This window comes from Emys orbicularis, chromosome 2 (assembly GCF_028017835.1).
Source record: "Emys orbicularis isolate rEmyOrb1 chromosome 2, rEmyOrb1.hap1, whole genome shotgun sequence".
Taxonomy (NCBI): domain Eukaryota; kingdom Metazoa; phylum Chordata; order Testudines; family Emydidae; genus Emys; species Emys orbicularis.
In genome coordinates, this window is record NC_088684.1 from 100,780,952 (window position 1) to 100,803,475 (window position 22,524).

The 22,524-nt window shown below is 39.4% G+C and overlaps 2 protein-coding genes across 2 annotated transcripts in view; one reads left to right on the top strand and one right to left on the bottom strand.

The window, feature by feature from the left end:
• The first annotated feature begins 663 nt into the window (after window positions 1–663).
• On the top strand, window positions 664–9,466 carry TIMM21 (translocase of inner mitochondrial membrane 21). The gene is made up of 6 exons (XM_065399405.1): window positions 664–1,223; window positions 4,149–4,211; window positions 4,312–4,409; window positions 5,643–5,716; window positions 8,446–8,551; window positions 8,652–9,466. Exons 1-6 carry the CDS (start codon window positions 929–931, stop codon window positions 8,742–8,744), a joined length of 729 nt encoding a protein of 242 aa, XP_065255477.1. The 5' UTR covers window positions 664–928; the 3' UTR covers window positions 8,745–9,466.
• Window positions 9,467–14,019: 4,553 nt separating this feature from the next.
• LOC135874239 (lysine--tRNA ligase-like) overlaps window positions 14,020–22,524 on the bottom strand; it is a 34,154-nt gene continuing 25,649 nt past the window's right edge. The window contains exons 10-14 of the mRNA XM_065399006.1: window positions 19,394–19,479; window positions 18,261–18,346; window positions 17,238–17,364; window positions 15,591–15,734; window positions 14,020–14,104 (exon numbers count right to left, since the gene is read on the bottom strand). Of these exons, the coding sequence (XP_065255078.1) occupies window positions 14,036–14,104; window positions 15,591–15,734; window positions 17,238–17,364; window positions 18,261–18,346; window positions 19,394–19,479 (512 nt within the window). The 3' untranslated portion in view covers window positions 14,020–14,035. The remainder of the gene's footprint in view (window positions 14,105–15,590; window positions 15,735–17,237; window positions 17,365–18,260; window positions 18,347–19,393; window positions 19,480–22,524) is intronic.

Below are 22,524 nucleotides of genomic sequence, written 5' to 3' on the forward strand. Positions count from 1 at the left end.
TGACCACAAAGGAATTATTAAACTGAGGAAAAATAATAAATAGAATTTGAACCATACGGGCAGAGTTACGTCTATGCTGACCCAGTTGCTGGATCAGGGCCTTTTAAAATAGATTTTGCATCCATCAGTTTCCATAACAAAAACTACAACCTTAGATCCTGGAAAGACAATGAGACTAAACATGTACCTAAATCTTTGTGGGATTGAGGCCTTAATGTGATTAATTTTATTCACCCTGGAAAAGGAAGAAATACTTCCAAATTTGTATTTTTACCACTTTATTTGAAAAAAAAAAAAAACCCAGACAGTTTGCATTAATGCAAGGTCATAATTTCCTAAGGATAAGATGATTGGAAACATTAAAAAAAAATCAAAAGAGAAGAAACACTACAAAACACACACTATTTTTCATTCACAAGTTAAAGGAGGTCAAAAAACTCCAGCCTCCCCTACCACTTCGTTATGTGCTATCTGTACCAGAACCAGTGGATTGAAATTACTGTAGTTTCGTGTCGGGTGTAATTTGATCTCAACATCAGGGGGTGGCGCTTTGCATTGTGGTAGTTGTAGTCATTTTTCCTTTAAGCCACTATTAACTGTGGACGTGAAGAGAATTTCTGTGAACTACAATTCCCAAGGCTTCGTAGTATTTTTTCCAGGGAACTTTGCAAACGCAATGGCGAGGAAATTGCAAATGTCAGCGAGCAAAGGGTAATGTAGGTTTCTCAAAGTAAATCAACAAGGTAAAAGCAAAACTCAAAGTCAGAGATTGCTCTAATTCTGTTTCATTATAAGGGCTGCACCTTCCGTGGACACACTATGCATGTGTTGCTTAGGTGCACACTACAGTAGGATAGATCTATGCAGCAGTTCAGCTAATCTAGATCTTAGTTTATTGGTAACATATTAAGACTTGTTTTCCCTCATCATGTTTTCTGCTTCGTTTATGCGAGTTATTCAATGCAGCGAGAAGTTACAAGGCTCGCCAGGAAAGTGGTTGCTTGCACCCCATGGGAAGATGTTTCTAAGGACTTGGCGGTGTTTTAGGTGGGGGCAGGAATTTGCCCACAGAGAATCTGTGTTGCGCCCTCGTATGTTTTTCCAAGTTGCTAAACAAAATATCTGGACCCAGGAGGGGTCCCTGAGAGCTGGGAATAAAAGCAAACAAGTGTCTGTGCAAAGAAGTCAAAAAGGAGGAGCACCCGTGTCGGCTGCTCAGAAAGGTAAGTGGGCCTATGGCCAGTATTAATTAGGAGCAACATGCATTGTTTTTAGAGACTGTTGCTGCAGGAACTAGCTGCTGCCTTGCAATTGAGATTTTAGGCACCCAGAACTGAGGAATTAAAAATTGTGGTTCCCACAGCTGCAACTTGTTCCATGTACACATTGCATTATTTTGCATGACTTCAAACAATGTTAACTTTTAACTTGTATGTGTATATTACACACACAGAGGGTAAAATTTTGCTTGGAGTCCCACTTACAGCTCTTCTTGACTTTATTGGGAACGGTATCTGTATATATGAGGGAGGAATCTGATGCATCAAGTGTTTGAGGATGTGGGAGGACTCTGAATACATGTCTACATTAGAGAAAAAATAAAGTCCATGTGTTGCTAATTCAAGTTCAACTTTAATGATGTTGTTAGCAATAGGGACTTTGTTTTTTGGAAAACTTTCCTGCTGTAAATGCTTGACAAACTGGACAGTACTGCTCCAGTTGTGCAAATTTAGGCTTGTATTTTGCATGCCATCACACACTTTCTAATGCATACTAAACAGCTGAGTGGCAGGCCTCTTATATTTAGACTAATTGGAGTAAGCCTAATATATTTTGTAGGATCATCTTAAGTAATACACGGTGCCTCTCCATCTACCTCCCCAGTTATGGCTGAACCCCCCCTGCATAAGTTTACCACTACATTCCCATTCCCTTGCCTTTTGCCTGCCTGCAGTCAGCTTTTGGTATCACCCCAGCCCTGCTGCCCCCACTTCCCCATGGAACAGGAAGCCAGGAGATGAAGTAAAAGTACATTTTCCAAGCAGAGAGTCCACAGGAAGACTCTCAGGGATAAACCTCTGCTTCTACAAAGTGCCACCCAAGTCAGATGGGATCATAGATGGGGAAACAGGGAAGATACCTGGTTCAGAGCCCCTGGAAAAAAATTGCAGCAACACTTCGGTTGAAGGCTGATACAAATTCAAATAGACTGTTAATTAACTCTTCTAAAATCATTTTCTTCCTCCAACGCACACATCAAATTTTCTTATTGACATCATAACAAAATAATTTTTCTTTTAGTTTGGGTGGGAAGGAAGGGCTTTGTATCTAATAATTTCCACATCTATGTATTAGATTGATATTTGATATCAGTTTCATCAATCCCTATCTAATATGGAAATTGTAACTCACTTTTATGGATTTCTTCCATATGGCCACAACAATGGTCTTAGATTGATCATCCATCAATTCAAATGGAAAAAAACTGACTGGAATATAGAGGTGACTCAAACTCTTATCACTGAATTGGATTTGGAATTCATTGTCTATTAGTGCCCATATAAATTCTATGTCCATGTCATTTCCTGAAGATTAAGACTGGCTGGGTTTAATGACCTAAGAGAGCAGTTTCCAAACATGGTCCATTTGCTGGTTACCAGCAGAGTTGGCTGATCACATGGTACTGGCTCCTTCTTTACAACTGGTACATCTTAAAAATAGTGAATGCTTTCCTAATAGTGCATTTCCATGTACATAATTAATATACTGTAGTTGCCACCGACGTTGTCATTTGATCACCAGTGGAAGGGGAGGCAGTCCATGTTGTTCCAAATGGGAAGGAAGATGGCCCATAAGAGACTTTGATGTAGTCCATGTTTGGAGATCCCAAGTTTGAGGTGTCTCAACTAGGTATTAATCCCCAGGAACTGCCTTGGGCATTCATGATTTTTTGCTTAAACCTTCAATAGAATAAATACAATGCTAAACAATGTAATTTTATTTCTCTGCGGCCAAGGAGGTTCCACTTTCATTGATAGACATAAGTGAATATCAGAATGTAATGTCTTAATTGATCTTGAATGCTTTGAGCGTCCGTCAAGCAGTTACAATATGTAGCTTTTGTTACAGTAAGCCAATTTAGTTCCCTAAAGGCTCTAGCAGTTTTTTCTGTTTAGTTCCACTACTAGTGAAATAAAAATGAAATACTTTGCTTAGTGGTAGAGTAGGACGAGAGGGCTTTTCTTGGAATTATAGTAATTTAGTTATCTTCTAACATTATTATTATTTATTATAGTTGTAATTATGTAATGTATGACAGTTCCATCATATGACCTCTAGTTCCTCCCATTCATTCCTTTGAGCAAGAAGTGATTGTTACACAGCTTCAGAAAGTGAAAGGGCTTTTCTTTGGATAAAACCTTCTCAGCTGATAAGGCAGCTGTGGAAAGTGGGAGGAAAAGAGGTTATTAAACTTTCCTCACTAATTTGAACTTTGCTAAAAAGCACAATTTATAATCCACACAAATTGGTGATCTCTTCCCACTTCTCAAGAAAGATTTTATAGCAGAGGTTGTAATAAGGTCTCATAATAACTTCTTACTCTTGTACATGATGAAATATTATAAATAAATTACAATTGACTAAAAAAAGTATATGCTTTTGTGGCATCCTTGCTTTTTATTGTTCACGTACTTGGTAATTCCTCATTCACAGTCTTTCTCAGTAGTGTTGACTCTTTCCCCCATACTTTTGTTAAAAATTTGCTATAAATGAATGTTATATTGTAACTTGAATACTTTGCAGCTGAAATGTATTACTAAAACTTAAAAGAAAATTACTTTGTATGTCAACATGAGAGCAATAGCACAGGTTGTTCTGGGTTTAAACTAGTTGAAAGGTTTAATAAAAAATTCTGCTGGAACTGACAAAAACTTTTCATGGTCTCTTTATTTTACTGCTGAGGTATAACAGAAGGAATGGACTAAAAGCTGACTTTTTCCCCCCTTATCAATATGAGACCTACTTACCAAAATGCTAATTGAATCTTAGACTGGCACATAGAAGAAAAGAAAATTATTTATATGATACACTTATGCTAATCTTATTAACTGACATTGTAACTACTATATTTTTTCTCTCTATTACAGTGAAAGAAGCTGGAAGGGATTTTACCTACTTAATAGTGGTGCTCGTTGGGATTGGTGTTACAGGTTATATAAAAAGCTGTATGCCCTATAAATATTCTTTATTTATTGTTCATCAGATTAGATTAGTTCTCATTTTATTTGCTTTTGTTTCCCTCTATTTCAGGTGGTTTGTTCTATGTGATTTTTAAAGAACTATTCTCTTCCTCCAGTCCCAGTAAGATTTATGGTGATGCCTTGGAGAAATGCAGATCTCACCCAGAGGTTGTTTTTCAAACCTAAATTACAGTTTCACAGTTGAACAAAAGGATTTCTTATTAATTGCTGTCTTTCAGATCTTCCATTCAAAGAGCATGTACCATTAAACTCCAAAGAAAATTCCAGTTGACTCAGTCACACACATAATTCCACTCAATATAGTGGGAATTGGTGCCCACTAAAATACACCATGTAGTTTCTGACTGCTTTCTTCACCGAATGATATACTCTTCTTATTTATAGTGTGGTACTGCACAAGCGTCTCATTAAGATCAGAACACCATTGTGCTAGGTGCTATACAAATCTGCAGGAAGACATGGCCCCCCTCACCCAAAAAACTTAGTGTAATTTGAAACAAAGTGACTTTAACAAATAGTAGAAGGGAGGGAAGGATGAAGTTAACAGTAATAAGACCATGCAGTTGTGTAGGTTAGCTAGATATAAATAAAAATAAACTCAGAGCTAGACGTTAAAAATCACATTTTCAGATAAAGCCATAAATATGTGTAATAGCCTTCCAGACAAGATTACTAAAGTGTCAGTGGGATTCATCTAGAAATATCAAAACTATTAGAAAGATAAAAATAGAGATCTATACTTTGGAACTAGGCTTATAAAAATGATAACCTCATTCTGGTGCCATACCGCAAAATCATGCTTCCTCTCTGATCTGACTAAACTAAGTTTGAAAACCTGGCTGATTTTTTTGCTGTGCTTTGGAACCTGATTTATAGAAATGACAAAACCTTTTGTTTCTAGTTTTTAATAAAAGGAATCATTGCTATTTTATTAGATTATTAGATTACTTTTTAAACTACAACTTTGAAATACTCCGAGACAATGTCTCTGATGAGATGGGAGGGCATTTTGCTTTTTCTTTCTTTATATAGTAAACCTGGGAAGACTAAAGTCAATAATATACATACCGTACACGTAAAAGTTAGAATTCTGTCAGCTAAGATAGATGCTCATAATGCAGATCTTTATAGGATTTTAAGGATAATTGAATAATCTAGTTTATAAAGAAATCCATTGAAATATAGAAATACTATTTGATATGAATCTGCTGCTGTCTTCTAGTTTGTTTCCTAAATTCTTGGGTTGTCACTATCATAGTATACTAGAAACATTTGGTGAAACGAAAATGATTTCAGATGAGGAGGTGGGATGACACTGGAGTATCTGTTTGAATGTGACCCTTTAGACATGCTATACCTCATCTCTATTCTTTTTCTTAGGTAATAGGTGTTTTTGGTGAACCCATTAAAGGTTATGGTGAGCCAACGCGACGAGGAAGACGACAGCTTGTCAGGTACTTGTTTGCATTTGTTCTGTACAAACACCTATTTCTGCAAAGACGCTTTGGGCCAAGGTTACATCTAGACTAACTTAGCTGCATAGGATATATTTGATCTCTCATTTATAAAAGGAACTGAGCAATCTCTTTTGCAGGGCTACTTACATGGCACATAGGTAGCAAGTGTTTGCTAGGGTTAAAGAACATTTGAGAACAATTTTAGGTGGAAGATTTTTTCCAAGTTCATCTTTCTGAGGGCACAGAATTTGAGTTATTAGGGTTGCCAACAGAGTGGCAGTATTTTTCATCATCTATTTATAGTTATGCTGATCATTTAACCCGCAGAATTATTTGTATAAATTGTAAAGTATTATGGGGGGGGGGGAGGGTCTGTTTTGTTTAAAGAGTAGCTAGACCCTGTTTCCTGAACTGCCACCTGGAAGAGCATTTTATTTTTAAAGGAAGAGAGAAGTCTGGAAAGGCTCTTTTTAAAAAAAAAAAAAAAAAAAAGTCAGTCAAGGACAGGTTTATTTTCCTTGTCCTAAATGTAAAGATGCACGAAGGTCCTCTGTCCCAATTGGTCTAATTCCTTCTCTTGTAAGACTGGCAGGAAACTAAAGAAACACCTTAGTGGTAGAATACTAAATTGAACATGCTTTGTAAAAGCTTTAATACTGGGGGTTGGGACCCCTCAGGGAGTCGTGAGGTTACTACATGGTGGGTCACAAGCTGTCAGCCCCCACCCCAGCCCCCACTTTGCATCCAGCATTTATAATGGTGTTAAATATATTTAAAAGTGTTTTTAATTTATAAGGGGGGTCGCACTCAGTGGCTTGCTATGTGAAAGGGGTCACCTGTACAAAAGTTTGCGAATCACTGCTTTATTATGATACAGCAGAATGTCTGTTTATATCCAACACTGACCACTTTTCAGTCATATAGTTCCTTACATTTGATGCTACGCATATACTATACACTAATCATTTTGATCTCACACAACACCTTTGAAATGGATGTAGTCCTCTGAAAGTGTGAGAATTTATTACATTCCCACTTCTTTCTTATTTGTCATATTCACTTGCTCTAGCTCTTCTTAAATTAAATTAGAAGCACTTTGGCAGCATGGACTTCTTATGGCTTAGTACAGTGCCCAGCACGATTAGATCTCAATCCCCACTCGGGCCTTTGGGCTTCAGTTTACCAAAATGGATTTAGTGTGAGGCAGATTGATGGGCCTGCATAGAAAAACTGAACCCCAAAATTGAGATTTTTTTTTTTTAAAGGAAAATAATTTTTCTCCCAGTTAAAGATTGGGGTTTTTTTACCAGATTGTGTGTCAAAAATGCTGCTCACAGTTGAGCTGCTGGATACTAAAATGTAAAAGGGAAGTTTTAAGCATCTGTCCATAAAAACAGGAACTGTCCCTTCTCGGGCCATAGCTGAATGAAGAGGTAATTGATTCCGTCTGACGAAGTGGGTATTCACCCATGAAAGCTTATGCTCCAATACATCTGTTAGGCTTAAAGGTGCCACAGGACTCTCTGTTGCTTTTTACAGATCCAGACTAACACGGCTACCCCTCTGATACTTGGTTCCTATGATTTCAGTTCCAACTTTTTGCTAGCTGTGCATTTTTTAAAGTTATTTTTGAGTCAGGACTTTTGAGGAAGGTTGCAATCAAGTCTGTGGCCTAATCCATGATCTCACGTGTCTCAGAATACCTATGGGCCTGCTCACTGGGTATATGTTTGGTTCTCTGGACTTTCTGAACCCAAAGTTACCAGAATGGGGAGCTCCTTCATTAGCATAAAGGTAATTAATTAGATCCCACTGGGAGATGCTAGTGACCTCAAGAGAAGTAGTTCCAAGCAGGAGGAACTAGCTATGTAGTGCAACCATGCCTGACAATGTTTTGACTTACTCCATGCTCCTGGTTGGCTGTTGAGTAGTAAGAGTCCAGCAAAATGAAACTTTTAAGATTTGACATCTACAAGCAAGTAATCTTTAGTCAGCCACCAAGTCTATCAAAGTTAAACTTCAGAGCCAATAAAACCACTGGCTTTTGTGGGTTTTTTTGTTTTTGTTGTGTTTTGTTTTTTTTCTTTTCCAACCATGTACCGGCTTCCTGAAGCTGAATAAAACCACAGTCAACAACCATTATACATAAGCATTAATTTGTTTTGTTTTCCAATCTTTAATAGTAGAGTAACATATCTACTTCAGCATTCTTGCTCTTGATTTTAACTCCCAACGGACGACTGATATTGAATGCACATGTGTATGGCTAGAATCCACAGAATTTATCTGAAAATGGGACCTACACAGTAGTTCCTCAGATACCTAAAATGGTCCTAGGTTAAACAACTTTCCTGTCTAAAAGATCATGCCAGTGTCTCTTGAAAGCACTGGAATACATCCCCTCCCAACGTAGCTAAGCAACTTTTCCAGGTGAGAGTGTTAACTCAAATCCAATTCATTAAAATAGCAAGAAGGCCACATAGTTTAAGGAAAAGGTGCCAGACTGCACTTTTAAAAAAACTATCTTATGCCTAACAAGTGAGAGTTAAGACCTTCTGTCTATTCAATTACAATCTGGCATTGAGATGTAGGTAAGATCATACATTGAGACAAAATTGCTGTCCGTACAGATGTTTCACTTCACATAATTGTGCCTGCAATGTACATTGTTTCTCAAACTGCAATACACAGAATGTGTAACAGGTTTCCTTCTTCCTTTTTCTTAGTCACTTTGAGTATGTAAAAAATGGATTGAAATACATGCGCTTGAAGTTCTACATTGAGGGCTCAGAACGGGGAAAGCAAGGGACAGTCCATGTGGAAGTGAAAGAGGTAAAATTGTCTCAATTAGTTATACAGTCAACAAGCATCACCTGATGCTTAAACTACTGAAGGGGAAAAAATAACCCTTGCATGTTTTTCCTTATTACAGAATCCTGAAAGCAGAAGATATGAGTACCGTTACATATTTGTGGATGTTGAGGCCTACCCTAGAAGAACCATTGTAATTGAAGATAATAGATAGTAACTTGGTTCTTTCACTGTGACAGTTCTTGAAGAGTGCTGAATGATGCGCAGTCAGTGTACAAATGAATGCCGAGTGATGCAGCATACATCTACAATTTCGCAATCTTACTCCCTTACTTACATCCATGGAATCTCATTGAAGGCACTGGGGTTGCACAGGTGTAACTGGGGCCAGTAGAGAGTTGGTCACTATCAGTGTATTTATAATGGAAGTATAACAGGATTTGAAGTGAACCAAATTTTAAAATAGTGTCCTCCTTTATCGCAAAAAGGCATGAGATAGGAAAGAATAGTTATACAATGAATTTAATACTGGATAGTATTTCTACACACAACCCCTAATATTGTCTTCCAACACTTCAAAATTATTTTTCTTTTGTTTATATTTCACAACAGCACTTCAATAAAGAATGACATACAAAATGTAGAAAAATACATGTTCATTTATGTGCAGCCACTGTTTGATAGTGAGATAAAATGAGAAGATATCAGCAATGCAAGGAGACTTTATTGCAGATGCAGCTATGAATATGCATCACAGTATTGCGTGGCCCGACAAGATGAATTAGGAGGAAAGGCAATAAAATTTAGTAGCTTCTAAGAAGTCTCAGTAGAATGAGGGAGGTACAAACGTCTGAGCTAGTCAGACATATAGGACCTGGTCCTGGCACTAACCTAGCAGAGAGGACTTGATTGTAGTACTCAGTACTGTGGGGATTTTGGGCTGCAAAGCAGTCCCTATATAACTATGGGGAGTAGTTGTATGGCAGAACTTCATATTGTGGCCACTGTCTATTAGATGGAAAACAATGCCAGTTTGGTACCGGGTATCTCCTTGATCATCAGGCGCTTTAGAGACCAGGCCAAAATGACTAGTAACAAACCTTCAGAGCTGCAGGTCTTCATGCTTTAGTTGTGGTGCCTTAGTTCTGAATCTCTTTCCCCTATTTGATGCGGCAAATATCTCTGCTCTTCAGAGGAGGTTTAAGGGACTCTTGTTGTTTAAATGACCAAAAAAAAAAAGCCAAATTGATTCCTCCACCCTTTGCTTCACTTCTGTACAATGCTCTGTGCCACAGGATGTGTTACAGGCTAAGGAAGAGGGTTTGTTTTTTTAAATGGGAGCCTGTGTATGATGGGGGCACAAACCCCACAAAGGTGAGGGTTAAGGAGTTGCTCTGGCCACAGGAAGTCACACCCCTTTACCGCTGCTGGGTCTGATCCTAATGAAGGGAAGAGTTCAAAAAGGAGCAGCTCAGTCTAGACTGACTGAACAGGAGAGCAGTTTGGTGCTGCAGCCTCCAGCGGAGAAGCCACCAGGGCTCCAAGCAACCAGGCCCAGGCCTCACAGTCAAGCTGCTGCAAGCCTTTCAACAGTGGAGGCCAAGGGTGACGTGTTTCTGCAGATAAGGGAAGATGCTTTGGAGCATGACCTGAAAAGACAGTGAGGGGAACCCCAAGACAGACCTGTCGCACAGATGGACAAACAGAATCAGGTAGGAAGTGACGCAGGGAACAGACATAAGGGCATCCACCCTTAGGCCATGTATCTGGCCCATTGTTTTGAAGGATCCTGGGTCGGAACCTGGTGCAGCAGGATGGGCTCAGGTTCCCCTACCCCCAACCATCGGCTCTCACCCTTGGGTGACACTGGCTCTAGCTGCTAAACCAGGCAGCCAAAACTCTTGACATTATCACTGGCTCTAGCCAATAGGCAAAGTGGCCACAGACTCTCACCGTTGGGCAGCAGTCTGGAGTATTGTCCCTGCAACACTAAGTATATTGGAGGTTTGTATAAAATTCATATTAATTTTTTTTCAAGTTGATTTTACTAGTTGAAGGAGCATATACCATTCCATAATTAGAAACACACTGAAGGTGACTAAGAGAAAGTATAAATGTTATATCCACATCGTACTACAGAGTTCAAACCAAGTGCACAAAAGGGAATAGGGCAGTTTGTGCGTGTAAACAGTACCATGAGCTGACTAGGTTGATGGTCCCTTGGGAAAACATAGGGTAATAATTCCAATGAAACAACTTACTGCCCCAAATATACTCCATAAATGCCAGTTTGTTGAATTCTAGTGCTAGAAAACTGGTGTCCATTTTGTCCAGTTTAAAAAATTTGTTACCAAAGCATCATTTAAAAACTAGAACATAAAGCTAGGCTCCCAGGGATTCCATACTTTTGCAAAGGAAGCCAAGAATGCATCCCATGAGGTGTGCACGACTTTAAAAAATCATGAAGTAACAGCTTTAAAGATAAAGTCCAAAATAGTTTAATGAAAAAAAAAATCAGACTTTACTAAGCGGTGTGCTATTTTCTTAAGATTTATTTTAACAAATTAAAAGTTAAATCAATGGTTATACCTCAACCCCTAATGTTCTGGTTTTTTCCTACAGAAGTTGTATATATTCCTTTTGGCATGACAATACAGGTTGAAAGTCTCAAGAAAAATAAAGAGAAAGCGATACTGAACAAATATATTGACTGATGTGGCTATTTTTATAAAGTCCACAGCTAACAGAAAGGGAGGATTTAATAGTCATGATACATAAACTCCACAGCAAAACAAAACCTCAGGCAGGTCTGTTACCTGGGGTTCTTTCAACCCAAAGCTCTTGGTAACTTTTACTCTGTGCGAGGTGGTGTCAGGAAATAAATCAGGGGAGACATGGCTGTCCGATCGATAGATGGCTGGCACAAACAGGACAACACAAGAGTGCTTTCACTTAAAGCTAAACTTTACTTAGTCTCAAGCACTTAACACATGTCCGCAACAGGTTAGTAAAACACCCCCAACCCTTGATAATTACCAACACTGAGTGTGGCTCTCGAGTGACACAGCGGCAGGCTTCCGGTGGCCAAATCCGTCCGCCGGTGGGGACCACAAGATGTATCCAGAGGGAGAGTCCCAAACGAGTCCAACTACTCAAACTTTTCCCCCTTATTTATACATTAGTAATGGAATGACATGTCCCTTAAAGAAAACTTGATAAGTAAGCAGTTTCAATGGTCAAGCAAGAGGTTCCTTCTGATTACTGATTAACCAGGTGTGGGTTTTTTCAGAGTTTGTAGCCTTGAGATCCCAATAGACTTTCCTGTGGCTCATCCTGCTCTTTTAAAATGCATGTATCAGCAACTTCGACACAATTCTTATCAGGAAGGATGCGGGGTCAAGCTGCCCTTTCTTTGGCACCCAACACCCCCACCCCCTCCTGCGTTGGTCAAGCTGAGACTGCTGACTAGGCTGCTTTTAGCAATAAGCCATAGTGGTTTCAGGCACTTTACTGGTTTGCCAACATTTCCCCGTACACAACTAAAAAAGTATCTCCAGGTTTGTATCTATTTATTGAAATATATACATTTGTCTCAGTTACAGGGTTAGATGTCTCCCCGTCCCTCTCTGGGTCTCAGTGCACCCCAAAGGTGACAAGCCTCAAACTTTCACCTCTCTCTAGCTATAGTTATGTGATTCTCTCACTTCTAGACCAGGACCTGTGTTACAGATCCCTGTTTGCTAACCAGGATTAGCTCAGCAAACCCAGCTTAAATTCAGTTCCTGCAGTTCTGCGCTAAGGGAGCTGTGGCCAGTGGTACATACACAGTGACCATCCAATCTTTGAACATGGATTTTTAAATTGATTATCTACCTCGAGCTTACTATTCCTGTATTGGTAGCCAAGTAAGCCCAACTTCTTCAGATTCCCTCTGTAAAGTGTCTTTGGTAGCCATTCCCCTGAAACGGACTCCCCCCGCACTTCTCTTTCTAGAGAGTGACTAAGGGTGGAATTCAAAAAGGTATTTAGGTAATGCCAAATGGAAGTCAAGTAGCTAAATACCTTTGCAAATCCCAATTGTTTAGAGTCCTTCTAGTCCTTAAGATTAGGCATGATAAGTCTCTTAACATAGAGCCAAGGCAGGTAGGTCTTCCCACTTGTTAGCCCAGTCCCTGTTCTCTTAACAATCCTGAAGTGGTTTACTGGAAGGTATTTTATGTTTAGTTATAGCAAAAACAAGCAGGAAATGAAATTAACAGCCCCTTTTGACTTAACACTAGTCAGAAAACATCCCTTACAGCAATTGCACAACCATATAGCATTCATTAATTAATACATAGCAACTCCACATCCGTCACAACAATTATATATATTGTATATTGCTAATAGAAAATAATGGACACAAATCATAGGTGTGCCGCTATTGATACAAATCTGATTAACCCTAAAGCATTTCAGTCTTTACTTAGTTATATGAAATAGATTTTGGTTATGTTGAAGACAAGAGGCAGATTACAAGGTTAGTAATATCAACCAAGACTGACCAAACCAAATTCACATCCGTGAACTTCAGTGGAATGACAAAGAATAAGTTGTTTGCAGGATTGTTGTAGCCATGTTGGTCCCACAATATTAGAGAGAGAAGGTAGTTGAAGTAATCTCCTTTATTGGATTTAATCCTTAGAAGTTGGACTCATTTCCTTTGTTCCTTAAAGGAAGCTCGTCAAGGCTAAGAACCCCACAATTCAATTTTACCTATAGCAGAAGCCATTAAATTGAACTTTTGCCAGCTGTTTCTATAGCTTTCCTATTCCAAGTATAGGGGATAATTATGGAAGTTGAGATTCCACCATGTGGTAACTTTAATGACTGCTATGGTAGGTAAAAATACCTGCTTGTCAATCTTGAAAGGGTCCACTTTCAAGAATAAAGGCAATGGTCCAAATTCATCTCATGTCACTTCACTGAAAGTAATGCAGTCAGCATCTTTCACACCATCTCCCCAACTTTTAACATTCTGCTTTATTTCAGAATCTTCAAATCACTCTTACATTATCACGACAGCAATAAAAAGTAAACCATTAAGACATAATGTTCATGTGCAAGCTTCAGAGTGGCATATAATGTTTCCCTGCTTGTGCCTATCTGTTCCATTCTTATGAGCAGGCACAGTATTGACATTTACAAGACACCTGCTCTCCAAGGGTTTTATTATATGTACTAGGACAGAGCAGATAGCCACAGCAAAGGAAAAACATTAGGCATATGCAGCTGGCATGACTGTGCATTCTACCTTGGAAAAGAGTTTTCCCCTATACAGTACATTCCGTTTACAAAATGTGTCATTGTGTTGTTAGTCTAGCTAGTAAAATGCCACATTTTTGCAGTAGAGTAACTCTGTATTAATGTATTTTTCTTTAACAAGTTGTCTCAACGTTCTTGTAAATTTCCATGTGAAATTCTGACATTAGGTTAGTTCTTCGCCCTTTACCTCTAAACTGCACTTCAGTTCTCTTGTTTCTCTGACTGAGGTTTGTTTTCAATGGGCTTCATCGCTGGGAAGAATAGCACTTCCTAAAGCAGGGCGGGGGAAAAAACACACACACCACAAGTCAGTGTTGCCAAACCCAAAACTTTGAAAAAATCATGAGTCAGGTCCCAAAAATTACTGAAACTGGATTAAAAATGAGATTAAAAAAAATGTTGGGTTCTTATTAGTCTTTCCATTTTTGAGCCTCTTCAATGCACTTGGGTCACTTTTTTTCAAGTTTCTCTCTGCAACTATAAGGACTAGAAACTTGGTGGGGGGGGGGAAGAAGAAGAAGAAAGGTAAGTTAAACATCAGCTATCACAAGACTTGCAATAAGATTGCAAGAATTGGCAACACTAATTATTGGCTTTAGATTCACTTCAATTAATTTGATAAAGCAAACTCTCAACCTTATTCTTATTCACAATCAAGACCCTTTTATCCTGTTCTAGTAGTAAAGGAGTCCTAAAGAGGGAGTAAATATCATTTACTTACAGATCAATGTAAGAGAGCCTTTGTGTAAGTGAGAATCAGGCCCTGGGTCTTCTGAATGCTGGACATTGTACATTGGAATTGAAGGCCCTTTAAATTCTCTAAGCATCTCAGCACCATTGGTTGGAGGTGCAGAGTTAAGCACCTACATTAAGTTGTAGTTACACTGACAACTCCTGCTCTCCTAATTCATGGTCTGGACCGGCATTGGTATTTGTCTCAATGCCCAGTCACCTGCCCCCTAGTTAAGGATGAGTGCTACAAATACAGTTGTCAAAAGAGGTACTGACAAAGTAATATCGTTGTTTTGTATGACCCTTCAATGGGCAGCCACATATGGCCCAGATAAGGGTACAGAGACAGACCATACCTGGTTTCTTAGGTACTGGGGGAGGGATACACACTTCTAAAATATATGGATAAGTGCTTTTTGAATTTGACCTTAATGCTAGTGACCTATTGTAATTTACTGCAAGAAGCTGTAGGTGTCTAATACTGAAGTACGGAGCTTTATGTACTGTACTGCTTTTCAGGGAGCTGTAGAATACACAAAGAAAGAGATGGGGCAGGGGTTCCAAACTTTTTTTGGTTCGATCCACCCCCAACGTGATCGAGCTGTACTGTGTTGCAACTGCCACATCTTACCTTTTTCCTGGGCAGAGATACTCGGAAGTTGGTAGGTGGCTGCCAGAGTGAGATTGGGCTTCCCAGCAGCGTGGCTGCTCTTTCCACCACATCACTCATTATGAAGGGGAAAGCTGAGGCATATACAAACATGCCCTAAGCAGCAGCACTTGCAGTAAGGATGCACATGCAACCCTGGGCGTCGGACACCCCTCACAGGTTGGGGAAAGTTGCAGTATAGGACATTTTAAACCTATTCTGCATCCTTGTTTCTGCCTGCTTTACAAACAGCAAAGAGCTGCAGGGAAGCAAAATAATATTTTGCCTTTTATGGAAAAAATAGCAGAACCGTAACCATAGGCATAAAAACTACTTATCTACCTTTTGCTTTTTTCTAATTACAGCCTAACCCACCTTAATGTTGTTGGAGTCTGTGAGGAACATGGCAAGACGGTCAATTCCTATCCCCCAGCCAGCAGTAGGAGGAAGTCCATATTCCAGTGCTGTGCAGAAGTTTTCATCAATACTCATGGCTTCTTCATCACCTGCTGCTTTAGCCTAGGGCCCCAAAACAATATGAACATACAGTATTTCAAATATCAGTTTGGCAAGCCTATAGGCACTTGTAACTCAATGGTAAAAGATGTGCAGTACAGCTATATGTCCCAAGTAACACCCTGACATTCTACTGACACATACTGCTGAAGCTGCAGCATTTTCTGTCAGCAGGGAAGATGCTGGTGTTTATTGATTCAGTCTGGGTAGCTGTTGTCTGTATCTCTCCTTGACTGAGTTGCAGTTGAGTAGCAGAGCTGCAGTCCTTATGGATCTATATAAACATGTGTTCTTCAAACAGAGGTGTAAGACCTACATTTAGCTTCGCCCCAAGATAAAAGATTTCTTAAAAATATATAAGTAATATCACCTTAGCAGCAGCTCAGAAGGGCAGAGATTTGGTTGTGACTATGAGTGAATTACTCCTTAGGCTGATGATGGCAGGATACAAGATGGTCATTCACTATAGGAAAACCTGGGCTTAAAGTCAGTTGGAGCCATCTGGAGCGGAACTCTGATAAACATTTTCAAACCTGAGGGGCAGAAGCCCCGTGGCTCCAGGAAATACTCTTGATAATTTAATCCCAGAGGAAAGCCTTCTGCTAGACAATTCACCATGTAATACTAGTTACTTTCCAGCTGGCTAAAGTGTCCTTGGTGAGGCTGTTTAAGCAGGGAGGATTCTTAACCCCTGGATGTAAAGTTATGAGATACTTCAGGTACTTCCATAGAGCAGACTTTACTGGGGAATAGATAAGGCATCTAAATGTGGTATTCTCAGTCAGCACACTCCACCTCCAAGTCTCAGAATGGAAATGTTAGCCAAGTGCAGCATCATGTAAGAGGATCACACAAATACAATAGGGCTAGGGAGTCAAAAAGCTCAATATGATTTCTGCTGTGGACCCCTTAAAAAAAAAAGGTAACTGGTAATGAGTGTCATGGGCCCAAAACATTTTGAAGAACTGACTAAGCACTACATTTAAACCTTCCCTTCTGCAGCCAATCACTAACTAGAAGCATTGGTACTAGCAAGAGAAAGAAAAAAAATGAAATTGAATAACATTTTTCTTTATAATTTGGGTTTTTAGAGAAAACCACTTTTTCCTGCCTTCTGAAAAAGCTCATAACATGCTACATAAATGTAGACAAAAATGTCTGTGGATGTGAAAAGAAAATCCATCTTTAACCATGCTTCCGTAATACCACAGGGTTTTTAAATCAGACAAATGACAAATAAAAGATGTAAAGGATTTTTAAAATTATATCTTACCCAAACCCAATTGAAAGCAGATGAACATTTAGATGAAAACCTCCTCTGAGTTAAGCACAGCAAATTTAGCCCAACCAATAATTCAGGTGCAGTGCAGAGAACATAGATCAGTTCAGCATTTGGCTCAACAACATATTGCCTTGTGGCTGTTAATTTTCAAGGCAAGAGCTTGCGTTCATTGCTCTTAAATGTAATATTTTAGTTCATACTGTTGTAATTTTGGAAGATGTTACCTTTGTTTGGTCCTTAAAAAGCTCTCTCTGCCTCATTGGATCATTGAGCTCAGTGTAAGCATTGCAAATCTCCTTCTCCATCACAAAGAGTTCAAAACGTTCACTCAGGCCTTTCTTTGAACGATGCCTGGTTAGAAAGACAAAGTATGAGGCATGATTTAACATTTTGGTGTCCTGCTGCAGATTGGGATCAAAAATTCCAATAAAGAGTTCAACCCATACAAACAATTTAGGGTTTTGACTTCGTTTTCAAACATCTTTCCCCTAGTTCTGTAGAAAGCCACTTAATTATACCATATGCCATTTATTTTCTGAAGTAAAATTATTTCATACTTATTAGAGCTGTGAAAAGAAAAAAAACTCACTACCAGCAAATCAGAGCCAAAACAGTGCAATTGTCATGGAAATTAAACATTTTCTAGAGTTAGTTTTGATTTTTTTTCTTCCCTGCAACAACCACTCTTCTCTCTTTCAGGGGATGAAAGAGTGCCTATGAAAATGGCTGTTTCTCCAGAAAAATGTATTATGGATTATTTAAAATGGACTTTGAGGCATATTTGCATCCTGGCCTTAACCAGACTTCCACTTTTGTGCCCTCAGTTTTTTAGGTGCAAATAAGTGTGAGCATAGTACAGGTAACAGACATCTATGTAGCAGGTTTCTGGGAACAATCACATTACTTTGACATATTAATGACCTAAATTGCATGCATGTAAACAGTTGTTTGAAAATCTGAGTCGTATGTCCTTACGTACCGTAATTGTGACTGAGTGTGGGTCCATGAAAGTAATGTATCTTGAGGGGATTCATTTTGCTGGAACTCAAAAACCTCAACTACAGCACCAGCAGCTGACTAACTTTTATATCATAGTATAACAAAACAATAATGTGAACAGAAGTCACAATTTAGCTTGCAATAGAAAAACACCGTGACGAATAGACAGCTTTACTGAACCCTGAAATGAATTGAATATATGGTTAGCTGAAGTTTAAAAATCCAACACTGGCACTGAAGTTACCTACCATTTAGCCAGAGGACTCATGATCTGGGGATGGTCACAAATGAATGTGGGGTTGATGCAGGAAACTTCAATAAACTCACCTACCAACTGCAAAGAGACAAGACTTCTGTTTTTCCCTTTTACTTGCATTTCATTTTGTTCTCAGTGTCATCTTATTATCCCAGATGGCACCAGTACGATTTCCATTCATCCCAATATTTGAGAGATTATTCCAATTTTGTCAGGCCCAACTAGTTTCAGGGATATTGATAGGCCCTAAAATCACTTTGGAGGCATATTGGGATGCACATTGAGTCCAAGCCCACTTCTGGGGCTCATTGTGAGAGGGAAGCGGACAGAAAGCATGAGAGGACGAGGAGCTATGAAAGTTAACACTGAAAATACATTAAAGCTGTAGTAGAACCAGGAGAACCCAGAGTTCAAAGACTACTGGGTAGAAAGACTCAAAGATAAGGGTCACTTGACTGCATCAAAGATGGCAATAAGGTCTTCAGAGGATGAGAATGGAGTAGAGATGTCACAATTTGATCACTGTGAGTGGAGTTGGGGAGAAGCTAAGCTTCAGAAGAGAGAGCACTATTTCTCCTCAATAGTGGGAACAAAGGGGAAAAGGAAATCTATAATCCATTCTAATATTCTGAAGTTTTCAAAGGGATCTCAGGCAGTTAAGCATACAACTCACATTTGAAAAACCTCATCTTTAAAAACCCCAGCTCTAATCACTCTACTTAGTTACTAGTATATTATATGCACTATGGTAGAACCACAGTGTACACACTACTTGGAATGTTGTCAAACATACAGTTGAATACACCAGAATAATTCTGAAATTATTGACATCCATTCCAAGCTAACTAAAACACCTCTAAAAGATCTTCTAAAAGAACCATATGATGAAAATATCTTTGATCAAGTTTCAGTAAAATCTCAACCAAGTTTTTATATATGTATATATAATATGTAGATCTTCAATTTATATATACAGTATTATATATAAAGAACCATACAGAAATATGAATTGAAGTCATCCCAATACACACAGCCTAGCATATTAAGATTTTTTAAGTATTATGTAACCAAAAGTTGGAAAAAGTAGCAAAATTATACATAAGCAGGAAAAAAAAATAAGAAAACCTTATCTAGAAGTCTTGCTGCAGTCCGAGGAGAAGTACATTGGATTCCCTTCTTCGCACATAGCTTGTCAAGGAACTTTTCGGCCTCTGTAAATGAAAATAATTATAACTGTGTGTGTCAATAAAGGAGCTAAGTTATGAATGAATTTTGTTTGCAGTGGAACAAAAGAAAGCTACATTTCCTCTCAACATTCAGTATCAACTGCTTCTTACAATTTAAAGTTTGACATAACAGAAAAATACAAGCTCTGGAAACCGCCCAATAAATAAGCTTGTAATTGTCTCCATAAAGGAGATAGGAGCAGGAGCTAGAAAAGGAAAGTGTCAGGGAATTTAAAGTTAGTGAAAAGTGTCAGATTTTCAGGCCAGATCTGTCATGTACAGACATTTATCTATCTATCCACAGACCAAGTACATCATGGGCAACAGCTTCCTCCAATTCCCCCCGCACCCGCCAGTGGAACTCTGCTCCAGCGTGGAGGTCAGGGGAGACTGTGTAGGGCAATCTCCACTCCTATTCACTCTTTGTTGAGAATCTCAGCTGAAAGGGCAAAGGTGCCAATTAAGATAGCAGTTGCTGCAATACCATAGCCTATCCAAAAAGACTCCAATTTATTCAGATAGGCCACTGCACCACTGTCATCTGATACAGAGGCAACTCTCTTCTGTCACTTGGATTCCAGGCTCCATTTGAATTTGTGACTGAGCTGAATGACCCTATACCATATCACTAGTTCCCCGAGACAACTGAATTTCAGGTTTGGTCTTCCCTGCAGTGTTAGCTCGAGCTATAATGTGAGTGTTGCCCCTAATCTGACTCCTGCCTACAAAAAAAAATCTTAAACTCCTGTTCTAGCTGGCCCATCAATGGGGGTAGGTTGAAGTCTGAGTGCTGCTGATGCTGGGGCAAGTAATGCTGGGAGGTGGGCGGGCGGGGAACGGCTACTCTGTGCTGCTAATACCAACTGTGCAATTCATGTGTTATTTCACAGTGAGGCCACTCTCACTAGAGCTAGGCTAACTGGAGAGGCGTTAACACAAGTGTAGATAAGTTGAGCTGTCCTTGCACAATGAGTTAATTCCAATTCTCCTCTAGTTCCAGAACACACTCGTGTTTCTGCTCCCTCATCTTAAATCACCGCGCCTGCTACCATCCTTGAAAACCTTTACAGAATAATCATGTTTATCCAACCTCCATTTAATCACAACTCCCTTTTATTTGAATCACAATTATGTTCCCCAGCATGAATTGCTTTCTTAAGTTGTTCCCCCTAATTTACTTGACCTTTATCCAAATGTGTTTTCCTTGCACTTTTTTGGATATAAACCAGGTTGTACTGCATTTGCAATCTTAATTGTACAGTGATAGCTCTGTGTTCCATTGAAAACTCTGTAATTTCAGTCATACTGATGTGTTCTCCTAGCTCCCATGCATAGATGCTAAACACATGGCTGAATTCATCCTCAGAGTTCTGCTGTGCTTCATTAGCGTTACGTCAGGAGAGGCGCCTGAGAGAATTGTAGCTTTGTATTCAATCTGTCCATTAGCCTGCATTTCATAACACAAGCCAGTTGCAAACAGAGAAATATATCTATCCTCTAGACATGGCCAATTGCTTTCCTTGCATAACGATGGACATTTAGATCAAGGGCTGTGTACAATTCTTGTTTCCTTTTACACCACTGCTAGGTCAGAATGTGGGAGAACAAAAGCTAAAAGGGACAGGAAGCAATGACTGAGAATCCCAGGCCCCCCAACTAGAAAGGAGCTCTTCTGTCAGCCACCTTCCTGTCCACCCCACTTACAAGAACCATCTGTATAAGCCATGACTATTCCTCTCTCCCAGTGTACCTATGTAAGATATCCTACAAAGACACTTTTCTCTTGTTCCTTATACTCTTCCCAACCACCCCTTCTTTTGCCTGAAGTTCACCTCTTCCCACTACTCCAGAATTTCTGCCACCTCCCATCATTCCCCATTTTTTCCCATTATTCTCTTATGCCCACCCTTTCCTCTAACAGCCACACCTGTATTTCTTCTCTCTCTCCCCCCCTCATCCAGTGTTCCACCCATTGTTGATCTTTTCCTTCATCCTTGGCTCACTCCTCTTATATGCATAAGCTTTTATTCTCCCCCCCCCATTAAATCTCATTGCACGTGTGTTTCTATTCATGTTATTTCACACCAAACACCACGTTTTGTTTGTTTGTTTGTTTTGCTTTAAGAGTTAGCTCTGAACGGAGAAACCCATCCACCAAATGATTCTAATAGAATGAGGAAAGCAGTGTGAGCAAACAGCAGAAACTATTAACACAGCCTCCACTGGCTGAGGTCTGGGAACTTCTAGCAGTTTTCACCAGCGTCTCAAAATTTGTTTCACGGGACAAGTTCAAAGAAGAATTGCTATTCCCTTTAGAGCCAGAAGCATGTGTCGAATAAGATGCACTGAGGCAGCTCCTCTTTCTTTCCCCTCTATTGGGGTATGGGATCCCTGCCCAAGAACATCACCTCACTCCTACCCAGGAGTTGGGCTCCCCTGGCAGGAAGCCAGCTACTTCTTCATTCCTGCCTTGCAGCTCCCCTTCCACAGGGCTGGAATAAAGAGCCCCCTAATCCGAGTCCTCACATAGATATAGGGTACTTCACATAACATACACTGGTATGTATTCCTGATGCTACACCCTGGACCTGGGTAGGAAGTAATTCATGCTAATATAATCATGCAAATTAAATTTGTGTGTTTGTGCAACCATATAAAAACCTTTTTACATTACTAAATCACTTTTCTTTAACACCAGAATAGCAACTCATCCCTCACTGAGGCCTATTCATATGCCAGACCTGGCATTTTTGTAGTCAGTAATTTTTCACTGCAATACAAAAGTGTCTTCTCACATTTCCACCATTCAAACACAGTGGACCCAATTTTTCCTGAACTTTAAAAAAAAAAAAGAAAAAAAAAGAAATCACCTTTGGGCTGCTGAAAGCAGAGAATAGAACATTTCTGTCTCAAAGGAATATTCAAGAGAAAGGCGTAAATAAGTGGGGGAAAGTGACTCTAAATGGATAACCATACACTTTATGATAAATATTGGTATTACGGTAGAGACACACACAGACTTCTTTCCTC